The 14,690-nt window shown below is 51.1% G+C and overlaps 5 protein-coding genes across 5 annotated transcripts; 2 read left to right on the forward strand and 3 right to left on the reverse strand.

The window, feature by feature from the left end:
* Positions 1-327: 327 nt before the first annotated feature.
* ASPSYDRAFT_55791 (acetyltransferase SAS4-like domain-containing protein) lies at positions 328-3,051 on the reverse strand (the record flags this gene model as incomplete). Its single annotated transcript, XM_040849093.1, has 4 exons — positions 328-1,259; positions 1,333-2,102; positions 2,242-2,246; positions 2,410-3,051. 4 exons carry the CDS (start codon positions 3,049-3,051, stop codon positions 328-330), a joined length of 2,349 nt encoding a protein of 782 aa, XP_040706923.1.
* A 1,866-nt stretch (positions 3,052-4,917) lies between these two features.
* Positions 4,918-5,850, forward strand: ASPSYDRAFT_143055 (dihydrodipicolinate synthase family protein; the record flags this gene model as incomplete). Its single annotated transcript, XM_040841306.1, has 1 exon — positions 4,918-5,850. The coding sequence occupies one exon, from the start codon at positions 4,918-4,920 to the stop codon at positions 5,848-5,850; it is 933 nt and encodes a 310-aa protein (XP_040706924.1).
* A 1,803-nt stretch (positions 5,851-7,653) lies between these two features.
* On the forward strand, positions 7,654-9,477 carry ASPSYDRAFT_55793 (beta-N-acetylhexosaminidase; the record flags this gene model as incomplete). The annotated part of the gene is made up of 1 exon (XM_040849094.1): positions 7,654-9,477. The coding sequence occupies one exon, from the start codon at positions 7,654-7,656 to the stop codon at positions 9,475-9,477; it is 1,824 nt and encodes a 607-aa protein (XP_040706925.1).
* Positions 9,478-9,661: 184 nt separating this feature from the next.
* Positions 9,662-10,683, reverse strand: ASPSYDRAFT_86765 (uncharacterized protein; the record flags this gene model as incomplete). The annotated part of the gene is made up of 2 exons (XM_040851724.1): positions 9,662-9,934; positions 10,051-10,683. 2 exons carry the CDS (start codon positions 10,681-10,683, stop codon positions 9,662-9,664), a joined length of 906 nt encoding a protein of 301 aa, XP_040706926.1.
* A 401-nt stretch (positions 10,684-11,084) lies between these two features.
* zfpA (putative C2H2 finger domain protein) lies at positions 11,085-13,500 on the reverse strand. The gene is made up of 2 exons (XM_040846354.1): positions 12,881-13,500; positions 11,085-12,824 (listed from the first exon to the last, which is right to left on the reverse strand). Exons 1-2 carry the CDS (start codon positions 13,428-13,430, stop codon positions 11,377-11,379), a joined length of 1,998 nt encoding a protein of 665 aa, XP_040706927.1. The 5' UTR covers positions 13,431-13,500; the 3' UTR covers positions 11,085-11,376.
* Between the last annotated feature and the right edge of the window lie 1,190 nt (positions 13,501-14,690).

Here is a 14,690-nt window from a genome sequence, read left to right on the forward strand (position 1 = left end):
TCTCGTCTATTTTGCTTTGTTGTATGTGCGAAGGCATTGCATTAACTGCATCGTGTATAAATACTTCTTCTACTGCATTGCATAGCCTTGCTTACTTGTAATGGAGCTTGATGCTTACGATTTCAACCTGGAGTATGATATCAAAATCGGCGCGATAGTTGTAAACTGGTATAAGTAGAGGTATAAAGAAAGGGTATTTATTATATACAAAGTGGGTGGATAACCACTAGTTCAAAAGTACAATCCTCGGTCATTCGAACAAGTGAGTAAACTTGTCCCTGTCTGAAGACAAAGTTCATAATACAATTGAAAGGAGAAACGGGGAGTTCAGCCTAAACTCGCCCGCTTCATCCGTCGTCTCTTTCGCTGACATGATTTGATCGCTTCTGGTGTTAATATATCACCTGGAAGCTCAAATTCTTTCTCCTCGACGTCAGGAATCGGCTGCCCAAATGCGAGGCGGCTACGGCCCTTACGATTCCCCGACATGGCTTGCTCCCGAAGATGAGGCTTCGCGAAGAAGGATGTGAACGGTTTCTGTGGTTCAGGAACAGGTGGCAGTTCGGGCTCGGGCTTCACTTTTGGCCGTTTCCCAGCTGTAGCAGATCGAGCCTCTTGAAGGAGTTGCCGGGCTGCAAGAGCATCGACGTCGTCTGGTGGCGGTTCGCTTGCGTCTTCTTCCTCTTCTTTCTCGTTCTCTTTTGCGTGGGAAGGCTCGGCCGCGTCGGAGTGTAAAGACGAATTCTTATCTTTGCCAAGTTTACGTCGCTTTTCTTCTTCCTTCCAGATCTTGAATTTTTGAAGCAGCGCAGATATTTCTTTGATGAAATAGTCCCGCTTTGGCTCGTATAACTTTTTGTCTTGATCTGATAGGCTTCGACCAGTAATCCCCATGACACGCAGCCAATCTTGGCTCTTTAGTTCATCCAGAAGACGGTCTAGTTGTTGTTTCTCGTGCAGCGCTCGGTCCCGCTCGATGTTTCGGAGGTGCTTCTCCTGTCGTTCGTGCCGTCGGTGGGCTTTGAAAAAGAATCCTTCGTTAAGAGGGTCTACCCCATCATTACCCCCAACTTCAGCCCCTGGCTCATTATCTGATGGCGCGGGAGGGTCAGAAAGTTTGATAACTTCGCATTTATGTAAATTAACCAAAGGGTTTCCGAATGGTGTGTCGCCGTCGGAGCTCGAATCGTTAGAAAGAGGGATGGGACGCTCAGTAAGGTCGTCAATGAGCTTGATCACAGTATTTTCCGAAAGCAATTCTACAATCGCATCGATGAGTCAGTCCCAAACCATCCCTGCTAGGGCATGTTGCGCGGTGGAAGATGTACACACCTGTCTTCGGAGGCTCTAGACTTATCACTTCATCATAATTCGGAAAGTACAGTGCCAATTCACTTTTTGCCTTCGAGCTCCCATCGTGGGAGCGAAGGCTCCGCCGCTTCTCCGGAGCCGTTGCGGCAGGTACTGCTAACGACTGGGGAATTGGGTCGTCTGAAGGAGGGATGGTTGATCCTCGAGCGACAGGGGTATTTTTCAATTTTGGAGGCTCTTTTTTAACCTGTTCCGATGCCGATTTCGGCGGTTGCGTAACACGGCGTTGACGGTAGGCGGCGGAGGTGGGCGTTGTAGTATTAGATGGCTCTTGGGCGAATTTGAGCGTAGCGGGAGCTGCCGCAGGAGAGATTGTATCGAGGGGATCGGGGGATTCGGGCTCGAGACCACCATTCATGTATAGCGCCGTTGGGGTAGAGACTGGGGTATCATGGTGGTGAAGACGGAGGTTTCTGGCGCGCGGAGTGTTGCCAGCAGGTGGCGGAGAGGAAGTGGTGTGAGCGGAGGGAAGGGCGAAGAGCGGTCGCGGTCGGCGGAGCTTTGTCGAGGCGGAGGGTGGTGTGCTTTCGATCGTGGTGTCTAAAAGGTCTGGGGAACTCTTGCGACGACGCGATGGGACAGGGTTCAGGCGAGGTCGCTTTGAGGGGGGCGGTTGAATGGAATTCTCACCCGTGTCGTTCGAGTCTAACGCGCGGAGAGAGGACCTCGATCGCACAGGCATGACGGCAGTGGAGGTCATGGGAATTGTAAGAGAGCGGAGAAAAGATGCGCTTCATCGAAGTCGCGACCCAAACCCATCGTATCCCGATGAAGGTGCGAGGTTCGACGCGTGGAAAGGGAGGATTACGAAGAGAGCGAGAATGACCGGATTCGGTCAACTCGAAGCCGTCCCGTTGTTTCAGTCAGCACAATCGCTATAGTCCTATTCATGCTCGACTATTGATGCTTTTGTTGTTGTATTATTAGCTGATTGATTGATAATGTGTTACCCATTAAGATTCCCAAGTGTTAGTTGTATAATTGACAGGCATACTACGCGGTATAGTTCTTCCCCTTCAACCCCTTGAGATAATTCACCCCCGACTCCAGCATCCACCACGCCGTCAATTCGTGCAACCAATTCGCCAATCTGTTCTCTAACGGAAGCTTCGTTTTCGAATCCTTCTCTCGAATCATGAGCGTCTCGTTATGGAATACCACCTCATCCCCCTCGACCTCGACACTTATCACCAACCGTCCCTGTATGTCCAACTGGAACTCAAACTCCACCTTTTCGTCCGTGCGTAGCTTAACTCGATATCCATTACAGACAAGATCGCCTTCTCCAAATTCAAGAGTCTCTATATGCGCTGGATCGAAACTTTGTTGGGCTTCTGGATCCGACACCATGAGTTTAAGAAGACGAGCTTGTGGTGAGTATGCGAAGGAGGTCATGTTTCGGCGAAGGAGAACGGTGAGAAGTTGACGTAGTTCGAGATCTGGCAGATCATGGCGCGGTGTTGTGATAGATGCGTAGTCGTAGACGGCATAGCACTTTGAGTTGAAAACCTCAGCAGGGAGAGATGAAATATTGCGTGGTGTTGAGGGAGAGAGCTGGCCGCGTTTTGAGGAATGGCGAACCCTCGATGCAAGGTATTTTTTCTGGCGTGAGAGGTAGAAAGATGCAGCTATCGAGATGCCACTAAGGGCTGCCGCTGTGATGACGATGGTTTTTCGCATTGTAGAGGCCTTGTGTAATCTCGATATCTCAGAGTAGCTCCAAGTATGCTTTTTCGAAAAGGTCGCGAGGAAGGTTTGAAGAGTTTATCGTGACAGTCTCGAAAAAGATGTCATCGACTTGTAGGAGAGTTTAGTCCCGTCACAATCGAATACGAACTTGGCGTTTGCCTTTCTTGGACATTCGTATTCGCTGTACCCAGGACATTTCGGGCCATTTTCATGCATTTTGGCCAAATGTATAAGCGGCGTGGTAACTTGATACTTTTACTACTTCAATAGCGCGAGTTTCTAGCCCTAAGAAATAGGTCGACATTCGTACTTAGGGCGCGCCATGTTATTTTCCGTTCAACTTATCTGGCTTTCAAAGATGTCAGATAACCTTTGGTATCCCTAATAGCTGACCTATCTTTTTGATCCAGGAAAGCGAATGGGGTAATGTGTCTTTAAGAGTTTGTAGGCAGTATGCCGGACGACTAGCCTTGATAAGTTCTCCCAAATCGCCTTTAGACGGAAGCTTACACAGGCTGACGACATGTTTACCTTGCGCAAAGTTCAGTTGACGAAAGTCATTAACGGGGATGCACACATGCATTTACATTGGGCGTTTGCCCACCTGCCCGGAGTATGCGGGTTTCATAACCAGTAAATGGCGTTCTGTCAACAACATTGAGGTCCTAAGTCAAAAAGTGTTGAGACCTTGCGCGATATAGGAAAGATAGCATCGAATGCTGCTCTTTGCGAGTATTCAAAACCAGGATTCCGCCGTCTGCACGCACAGGATCTTCCCAGCGTACCGCGAACCGAGAATCGTACGGGGTGAGCTACAGCACGAGACTTCTGGGCCGGACTAGAAGCGCTAGTGCGATATTGTGGCATTTCTCAAATGACATGCAGATGGAGCGGAGGTGGCAATTTTAAGGAATCAATAACAAAGCCCTGATCAAGACCAGGATTGAGCTCGGCGACATGGCCGATGGAGGTGGAGTCGACCATCGAGAGCACGGCCTTATTAGCGATTGGACGAAGCTCAACTGCTGCTGGTGACGAGCAGTTGGCATGCATAGCAGGTGCAGATGCTGGAAGAATCATGTCATGCCTATTTTAATTACTCATTAGTTGTAAAGTCCACTGGTGCTCGAATGAATAATATGGGCATTTAATGAAAGTTATCTGTCCCACCAGTGCACCACATTGAGCCGGAGTTAGTCCGGCCATGTCTCCAGGCCGATCTCATTCGTACCCGAGAAAGGACAAGACGTGGCCAATGGATTTATCATCGTATCGACGTCCATATGCTGTTTAGTACGTGGTGTTGCTCGTGGAGTTAGCACTGCAGGGGGGGGCCCGGCTGCCCTTTTGCGCCTAGTCTTCCAGGAAGGATGATGGCCTGTCAAGTGAACATACTCACTGTTGTGTCATTGGAACGGAGAAAAGAACGTGGGGGCAGCAGATTTGATTCTCCGAGAAGAGGCCCATAACGTTTCACCTGCGGCGATGCGCTGAAGATGAAGCCCGTGGGCGTGGATGGAGATGACCCTCATTGTGTGGGGTTGCGTGGGGGTGAAGAAGAGCAGGATATCGACCTGGACCACCGGGACTGCTGCGACTTCGACCACGACCACTCTTCCACTGGAACAGCTTCAGGCTCTTGCCCCTCGTTCCAATTCATGCTTGACTCCATCGCCATGGCCTCCTCCACCTTTAAATCCCCCTCCACCCCTCGCCCTGCCCGGCTTTCCTTTTTGTTATCTCCTCCCCGCCTTTTCCAGCTTTTCCCCTCATAGCGTCTATCGCCGCAGTAAGTCTCAAGTTAATCATATTCTTACATTGTCTGGTAATATTCTAACCGATTCTTACCGCTAGATCATGGTCAATCGTTCTTTAATCCCCGGCGTTTACGTCCCGACCGTCGCCTTCTTCTCTGAGAACGAAGATGTCGACATTTCCACCGTCGAGAAACACGCCGCATACCTCGCAAAGTCCGGGGTCGCCGGTATCGTTGTGCAGGGAAGCAACGGCGAGGCCGTCCACTTAGACCGCGAAGAACGCAACCTCATCACAGCGGCGACTCGTCGCGCCCTCGACTCTGTTGGTGCCACGTCAATGCCCGTCATCGTTGGCACAGGCGCCCCTTCCACCCGCGAAACAATCAATCTCAGCAAAGACGCGGCTGCGGCTGGCGGTGACTACGTCCTAGTCCTCCCTCCGAGCTACTACAAGGGACTTGTCTCCTCCGCCGCTTTACTCGACCACTTCCGCGCCGTCGCAGACGCCTCTCCAATCCCAGTTCTCATCTACAACTTCCCCGGTGCCTCTTCGGGGCTCGACCTCTCGTCCGACGACATCCTTGCCCTTTCATCACATCCCAACATCATCGGCACGAAGCTCACCTGCGGGAACACGGGTAAGCTCACCCGTATCGCGGCCCAAGCTCCATCTTCGTTCATCACATTCGGTGGCTCGTGCGATTTCACACTCCAAACTCTTATTGGTGGAGGTGCAGGTGTTATCGCCGGTACTGCCAATCTCATTCCCCGAGCCTGTGTTCAGATCATGGATCTCTACCGTGCGGGTCGTGTAGAGGAGGCCCAAAAGGTTCAGGCCATCGTGGCCCGTGCGGACTGGCTTGCTATCAAGGGTGGCTTTGTGGCTGTGAAGAGTGCCCTGCAGACATACCGTGGATATGGACTGCAGCCACGGCGGCCGTGTGTTGCACCTTCCTCATCGGAGGCGGCGGCCTTGAAGGAGGCTTTCAGTGAGAGTACGGAGTTGGAGAAAAAGCTGGAGACGTCACAATGAACTGGTTTTTGCATAGGTCTATCCACGGAATAGTATTAACGGCCGCAGGATAAGATAATACCATACTCTCTGAGTCAAACATTGTATTTCCCATTGTCGTATGGAATAACCGGCAGGCTATTTGTCATGGATGCGTCAGTGACCTAGTAATGGCTTGAGAAATATAAAGTCACGAGGCTTCGCATTTCCCATGCATATAAGCTCTCGGCGCACGTAAAGATAAAATAGTGGGGAGCTGTGGCTTCCAATATGATGCCTTGTTATCCGAGTGGCTCACGTTTCGTGCAAGGGTGGGATGGACAGCGCCAACGTATTAAGCCGGTGCTTCGCAGTAGCTGCGGAGGAAAGACAGCGTCTCCATTCCGTTGTTCAGTGGTTGACTATCCTTAACGTATCATACGAGTACTCTTGTGGAAGGAACGGAGGGGCCATGGTATTCTTGCTGTCTGTTTCACGAGATCAATTTGTTTTTTTTTTCAACATTTACCTGTTACCTGTTACCAAGCCAGTATCGTTTACCAGAGACCTTCAATATTGGTATTTCATGAAGCGCGGTTTTTAAACACTTTCCTTTCCCTCTCCTCCGAAAGTACTGATTCCGGTTACGTTACGAACAAAAGCGATACCTTGGAAAAGGACAAGAGCTCCTTCTGTGTTACTGTTTTCAGCTTTAGTCAAGTTACATGTGCGCAAGAGGGCTACGGGCATTTTAACCTTGACAAGTTTATGCGGAGAAGCCGGGGCCGCCTCTGTGGAGTAATATTCACCGATGTTCATATTTCTGGGTGCCTGGAATGGGCTCGATGCATCTGCGGGGTGCGCACCGTGCAGAGGTATGGCATTCCAGCTGGAAGCCATGGTACGATAAGCGGAAAGACCCAGTTGCTTGCTTGGTTGACTTCCGGTGCTAGCTTGTGTTGATCTTTAGTACTAAAGTCATGAATTTTGATGCGATGTAAAGATCACTGCAGAAAGTGTGAAGACATCGTAGGCGAGCAGCTCTGCCGATGCTTCGCCGAGCTGTGGTGATCATGGGTCCAAATTCCAAGAATAAGATAAACTTTGGGGTCGACCGGACTGAGTGGGGTAAGCAGAGATGACTTGCACGGGGCATGCTCGGCAAAGGGAGCCCAGGAAATAAACATGCGATGTCACTGTAGCAGGCTTCAGTCACTTTGACGGCGCTGAAGATAAAGGCAGTGCAGTCGCCAAGCTCGAGATATGGGACAATCTAGGTTAGGAGATTGGCGGATCTTTGGGACCAAACGAGATACGTCACGTTTGAAACAACGGCCGGCGATCTGGATGTAACATCGATGGGGTTGGTGATGGAACAGAAGCATTGTTGGCTTGGAGGCCCAGGACTAAGGGAAGCGCATCCTCTGAAGCGACCAGTGAGGGGGCGCAGCTAAGCTGTTAGCTTCGCCTGATGGAAACGAGGGTGTTCTTCATACCCTTCACATTACCTTGCATGCGAGACTGGACAGGGAGACCCGGAAGTCGGATGACTGCTTGACGCGAAAGATGGAATTGAGTGGAAATGAATACATTTTTTGCGCGTGATGAGGAATGTCAATGGACCAGACGTTGACAGGGAATGAGCCAGAGGAAAAGAATGGAAGCAGGGAGGAAGCTGGAGTTGTTTGTCTATAAAGGCAGGGGATCTGTTGATCTGCAACACCTGACGTTGTCCTGCATCCTCACAACTTCCCGCTTCACTCACTCCCTTATCTTCTTTAAATCTCCCTTTTTTTGGACCTCGGTTGTGCGAGCGTTTATGTCTTCCTATCTTTAGCTACTATCATGATTTATGCTCGCCTTTGTACCGCGTTGATCGCGGTGGCGTCCTCGGTCGCCGCCGTGAAGGTCAATCCTTTACCAGCTCCGCGCCACATCTCTTGGGGCTCTTCAGGCCCTAGACCGCTGTCTGATTCCGTGTCTTTGCGATGCGATCAGGATACAAAGGACAGTATTCTCACGAATGCGTGGCATCGCGCTTGGGAGTCCATCACTTCTTTGGAATGGGTCCCTGCTGGAATCGAACAACCCATTTCATCTTTCGAACCTTTTCCAACAGCTACCCCATCCCCCACTCCATCTTCTAGCGCAGCTGCTAAGGTAAAGCGTGCCGACTCGCCGATAAGCTTTGTGGAAGTTGAGGTGGACGACTTGGATGCCGACCTCCAGCACGGGGTGGACGAATCCTACACTCTTGAAGCCAGGGATGGCTCCGACACCGTCCAGATTACTGCAAAGACCGTGTGGGGTGCTCTGCACGCTTTTACTACGCTCCAACAATTGGTTATTTCGGACGGCAAAGGAGGATTGATTATCGAACAGCCCGTTCAAATTAGGGATGCTCCTCTCTATCCTTACCGTGGAATTATGATCGATACCGGCCGTAACTTCATATCTGTGCGCAAGACCTACGAACAACTGGATGGCATGGCACTGTCGAAGCTAAATGTCCTACACTGGCATCTGGATGATACCCAGTCATGGCCCTTGCATATCGATGCTTACCCAGAGATGGTCAAAGACGCATACTCCGCGCGAGAGACCTTCTCTCACAAGGACCTGCGCAACGTTATTGCTTATGCCCGCGCCCGCGGTATCCGTGTGATTCCCGAGATTGACATGCCAGCCCACTCGGCGTCCGGATGGCAGCAGGTTGATCCCGAGATTGTGGCCTGTGCTAATTCCTGGTGGTCCAACGACAACTGGGAATTTCACACGGCAGTCCAGCCGAACCCAGGACAGCTCGATATTATCAACCCAAAGACTTACGAAGTCGTCAGAAAAGTATACGAAGAGCTGTCTGGTATCTTCACTGACAACTGGTTCCATGTCGGAGGCGACGAAATCCAGCCCAACTGCTACAACTTCAGCACCTACGTTACCGAGTGGTTCGCCGAGGATCCCTCGCGTGATTACAACGACCTAATGCAACACTGGATCGACGAATCCGTGCCAATTTTTAAGAGCGTCAGTGAGTCCCGCCGTCTAGTCATGTGGGAAGACGTCGTCCTCAATACAGAACACGCCAATGATGTCCCCAAGGATATCGTCATGCAGAGCTGGAACAACGGGCTCGAGAACATTGCCAAACTCACTGAAGCCGGCTACGATACGGTTGTGTCCTCCTCGGACTTCATGTACCTCGACTGTGGTCATGGTGGCTACGTCACCAACGACGACAGGTACAACGTGCAAGCCAATCCTGACCCTGATACCCCGAACTTCAATTACGGCGGCAACGGCGGGTCGTGGTGCGCTCCGTATAAGACATGGCAACGGATCTACAACTACGACTTCACCCTGAACCTCACGAAGAGCCAGGCAGAGCACGTCATCGGTGCCACTGCACCTCTCTGGGCCGAACAGGTTGATGACGTGAACGTGTCCAACATGTTCTGGCCTCGTGCTGCGGCTCTCGCGGAGCTTGTGTGGTCTGGGAACCGCGATGCTAATGGCAACAAGCGTACCAACCTATTCACGCAACGCCTTATGAATTTCCGCGAGTACCTTGTCGCAAACAACGTGATGGCTTCTATTGTCGCTCCCAAGTACTGCTTGCAGCACCCGCATGCTTGTGATCTGAACCTCAACCAGACCATCCTTTACTAGTGTATCTTTAATTGATAGTCAATCAAACACTTTCTGTATACATAATCATTTAAACAAAAAATTAGTTACAACTTCTCCAGTATTTCACCTAAACATGAACCTTACAGCCGTATAACCAGGAAGCTAGGACAAAAAAACCAAACGGGAGGGGTTTGGGAGAGACACCGTCCTTGTCAACTAGAACCTACACAACCCCCAAACTCCAAGATTCAGGAATCTCATACTTATACCCAGTCTCCTCCAATTCTTTTGCAAAGAACTCCCTCGCCCCAATGCCCTCCTTCCATCCCGTCATATTCATCGGCTTGTCCTGGCTCCGAACGGATATCTCCCAAAGCAGCCTCGGATCTCTACACTGATGGGTGGCACCAGCGCCGTCATTACGCCAATAGACTTTCCCATCATACACCAATTTCTTCGGTCGTTCGAGCGTGTCATCTGCGGCGCAGAGGATAGTCTTTCGTTTATAAGTTAGCTAACCAACCAAATCGTATCCCTGAGTAAAATAAAAAAGGGATGAGGTGGCGGCGGCGGCGGCGGCTGAGGAGGCAACGAGTGTAATGTACTACTGACCTGAGCAAGATAATCAAAACAATGGCTCCAATGCCCATAATTCAACTCCATTGTCTTCTCCTGCCACGGCGTATTGGAACTATTCAATGAAGTATTCGTATTATTTGGGAAAATCAAGCCCCGAATCGCAGTTAGGCAGTGTAGCTGGTGTTCCAAGCTAATGACGAACCCAATCTCGTCACTGCTGTGGCCGGGGCTGTGGCTGTGGCCGTGGTGGCCGCCCTCTGCTGGCTCGGCTTCGGCTTCGATATCCGGGTCGTCGTCTAGATGGTTGAGGCTCTCCTTTTGGATGCGGATCCCGTACGTGATGACAGGCGGCGTGAGGATCTCTTCCCAGGTGAACGGATTGGCGGGAGATTTGGCTGTGGCTTCGAGGGCGGCGGAGGTGTTGTATATGCGTTGGTGGATACCATCATGATGGCTAGGACTAGAGGGCGAGCTGCTGGGTTGGGGATTTGAGATGTTGATGTGGATTTGGGGGCAGGTGCAAGATGTGGAAGAGGACTCAGAGAGGATTCGTGACGGTCCAATTATGAGGATGAGCACGGAGAAGATGAGTAGGATTTCGATGGTGAGGATTGTGATGTGGATGGTTGGATTTGTGGTTGTTGAGGTTGGGTGGTTGTGCGCCATCGTGAGAAGGTTTCTCTCATGTCTTCAATCTCCCATGCGATATAGTTTGGTTGAGGTTGAATTGTGGCTCTGTGCTGGAAAAAGCTTCACATTTTGGAGGCGTCTGTCGAGAGGTCAGCCAAGCAGGAACTTATTTATACAGAGCTGTCGTGGCACAACGCCCACAAAGCTTGGTTGCAGCATGAGGGGTTAGGTGGCATGTCAATAGGCGATTCATTGAATGAGATGTTTTGTGGTGCAGCAGTGGCGGCGGGGGCTCTATTGAGACCAGATTGGGAAACAAAGAAGCTTCCCGTCAGGCTCGGCAGTGGGATACGAAGCCCATCATTGTTGGCCCAATAGGGCGCCAAGTCTAGGTACCAGGAGGCGGCCTTCCTGCTTGTCGGGAGAGGAGATTATGGTTCAGCTATGTCAATTACGCGTCATTTACTTGCCAGGGCCCAGAGGTAGTGTCACAATGTGATGATCGTTAATTAAAGAAATATAAACATATAACAGAAGTGTAAGTAAGATGCCATCTTCCAACACCAAGGTCCAGCCTTTTATATAAATACATGTCTTTTTATATTAATGAAATATCCAACGCAGTGGTATCAACTTATCCAAAGAGGATAACAAACAAACTAGGCCGCTATATAATCATGCCATGCGATAAAGTACCCGAAATCAGGTAGAGAAGAGAGGGAAGGAAGATCATGACATCAATTCGTCAATGTCCACGTTTTCTGCCTCGGGGTTCTGGGAAAAGTCGGGGAGAAGCATCGCCGGTTGTCCGATCAACTGTCCTGAGGGTCCGTCAACCCATGCGCCGCGTTCCTCCTCGCTGGCACTGAGGATACCGTTGGCGCGCTTCAGCGTCTCAACGTCCAGGTCGGTGATGTAGGCTTCACGGTTGGTGCCGTCTCCAGCGCCACCGGGCAGCTTGAGTCGGACTTCAAACTCATTGTCAAGCATCATTTCATCCTTCCATAGCCGACGCTGGCCATCGAAGACGCAGAGAACGCGCTTCTTCATCTTAATATTGCTGCTGGGGCATCCCCAGGACTGAGGGTATCGATCACGGTTGCTTCTCCTCTTGGACGCGGTGATACGGCCTTTGTTATTGGCGTTCGATGAATGCTTGGAGACAGCGTTATTCCCCAGGATCACGCGGGCTCCCTTGCCTGCTTTCGCAGTGCCTTTGGCTGGTCGTTGATCATCAAAGTCGTCATCGTCATCATCGTTTTCGTCGTATCGATCAACGGAGCCAGCCGTGTCGAGTAGTTTATGCTTCTCCATGGTCTTCTTCACCTCCTCGTCCGATTCAACTTCAGCCAGTCGCTGCTGGTTGATTGCCTCGCTAGGCTCTTCTTGCTGCACAACGCGAAGGACACAGTCGTCCAAATGCTCATAGAAGTCTTGAGCGTTGTTGAAAGTGCCCGAACAGGTGGAGCACTTTCCGGTCGCATCCTGGCAGTAGTCGGACACGCTCTTGTTTGAGGAAGCAGCGGGGCTTCTCTTGCGGCAGTTCGGTGGGGTTTGTTCCACACCGTGAACTGAGGTCAAGTGGCGTTTGAAAACATCGGCCCGGTTGAAACTCTTCTCCGCGGGCGAGCCCGAGCCAGGACAGAAGCCACACACCATTGTTCCCTTGTAGTGGGTAAGGGTGTGTCGGTTCTTGTCGTATTTGCGAGCGAAGCCCTTGGTGTGGTACTCACAAGTCACGATTGGGCACTTCTCCGGTCGTTCCGATTGGTGAGTGAGCATGTGGGCTTTCAAGTCCTTGAAGACACGTCCACAATCTGGGTGAGGGCATCGACCCTTCTCCTTGGTGTCATCTTCTAATTCGTTGCCACTGGCACCGGGGCTCGCCTGTGAAGGGCGAGAGTGAATAGACGATATTGACGACCGGCGATCATATATCGACACAGGGCGAGAATGCGGACCAGATGGTATTGGGGATGGGGGTACAAGATTGGATTGTTGTGAGTACGACTGCTTCAACATGTAACTCTCTGCGTGGTGGAATTGAGAGGGTTCGGGGGACTGAGGGTAGAAGCCGTTGGGGGCAAGAGTATAATCGGATTGTTCGGGGTAGGAGATGGCAGGTGGAGTAAGAGTGAGTTGCGGTTGTTGTTGCATGGGTTGAATGAGAGATGGGTCTGTCGAGAGGTCAGATCAAGAACGGCCAACTATGAAGTTTACGAAAGTAACTCACCAACAAAGCTGTCTGACTTCTTCTGGTAGAATCCTTCCGAGTCGAAAGGGTTCACCATGTTCTCGTTAGGGAACAGGTCACTCATAACTGCACCAGGCAGCCCGAGTCCGTGGTTTGTGTCCACCCACTCCTCCTGGAGGTTCTGCGCATTGGCCGAGTATGGGGAGCCCATGGCGGACGAGGAAGCACTAGCGATTGAAGGGCCAGAGGCGGTCGATACGCCCGACAAGTAAGGCTCAGAGTTGGAAATCGGAATAGCGGGAGGAGTGGTAGGCATAAGGGGGTAACCATTTGATTTAGAAATTTCCGGATAGGAATCGCCAAAGCCAGCGTTCTGGTAGGAGGCTTGGGTTAGACCCGGGTCATGCTGGCCATATGCACCAAGGCTATCCACATTGAAACTGAAGGAGTCGACGAGGGCAGGATCGATAGAGAAATCCTGAAAGTATGGGCCTTGGTGATGTCTTGAAGATTCGACTGCCATCATTTTGGCGTTGTTGGATCGCGAAGGGTAGAGAAGGAAATCGGTGGAATTTTGGTCCCTTTGCATAGCTAGCCGGAGGAGCGGCCAAAAGCGGGTTCGGCGACGAAACACTATATGGACACTATCTGTACTAGATCTGCAGATTGCATGTCAGCGGCGAAGTCCGAGAGGAGAAGTCGATTGAGTTTCAATAATGTATCGAGGGATCGGGCCGCTCGGGGGAAATTTCCAACCTACTGGTGATATCGCGTGGCCGNGTTAAATTCAAGTTTGGTGCAATGTGCAATGGCTCTGGGAGGCCAGGTCGCAAGGGTCAGACAAAAGTACGACGGGCCCTAGGCGACGACAACACAGCGACTGAGGGTTTGACCTTGTGCGTGTGGAATGCGGGAAGGAAGGTGACTCTTCTTTCTTCTGAGACGGCGATGAGGTTTGCCAGGAAACAGAGGGCGAAGGGGGAGAAGAATGTAGAGGGCAGATGGAGGACAGGAGCTTGTTCCGCGAGGTATCAAGGAGGGTAGGGCAAGGGAGGAATGTTGTATAGCCGACGTGAAGTCGAGAGGGATGGGGATGGGGGGAGGGATATAAGTAAGAAAATGAAGGGGAGTGTGTTAGAAGAAGGATGAGGGGAGCATTGTTAAATGTCTGTGATTGCTGGCCCTACGAGAAGAACACTGTCTGGACTTCGCAGTGGAGCAGACAGGAAGAAGATGGACCAACAAATCAACGGGACAGGCACTAGGGATAACCACAATCTTAGAGGCCGGGCAGGGACAGGGAATGATTAGCGCGTTGACAGACAAAACCGACTGGGGTGTGGTGGAATCGTGGATGAAGCCGACGATGATGCTGATGATGATGGTGGTTGATGGATGGGGTCGTGGAGGGGCGTGTGAGGAACTAAGGGAAAGTAAAAATAAAAAATAAAATAAATAAAACGCGCCAAATAAATCAGAAAATAATTAATCCAAAATAATAGAAAATGAAATAATAATAAATCTGGAAAAATAAAAAATAAAAGGGCAGTGGAGACTGGAGACTGGAGACTCGACAAGTTCTCTTCAAGTTCCTTTAGCATCTTACTAGCCGTAATGGCCGCGTACCGCTAGGCCTGCACTCTGCAGTGTTGCACCGCCAGACGCCGCGATCCCCCAATCCTGCTGCTGTTGCGATCTCATGGGTGCAGCGGTACGACTGACGAGGGCGACGAGCCGACGACGGCAATGACAGCTGCCCGAGAAACTCTTCACCCCGTGGGTTCGCAGCCAGGGACCTGGTCGCAGCCTCGCGGGCACGAAGATCCTCCAGCAGAAATACGTACAATGC

The sequence above is a fragment of the Aspergillus sydowii genome, assembly GCF_001890705.1.
Source record: "Aspergillus sydowii CBS 593.65 unplaced genomic scaffold ASPSYscaffold_2, whole genome shotgun sequence".
NCBI lineage: Eukaryota > Fungi > Ascomycota > Eurotiomycetes > Eurotiales > Aspergillaceae > Aspergillus > Aspergillus sydowii.

What these genes read in the sequence shown, in the direction of transcription:
- zfpA (XM_040846354.1), bottom strand. Translation starts at nt 13,430, where the DNA reads ATGCAAAGGGACCAAAATTCCACCGATTTCCTTCTCTACCCTTCGCGA. An exon ending in GAAGTCAGACAGCTTTGTTG is followed by an intron (nt 12,825 to 12,880) that starts GTGAGTTACTTT and finishes ACCTCTCGACAG; the next exon opens with ACCCATCTCTCATTCAACCC.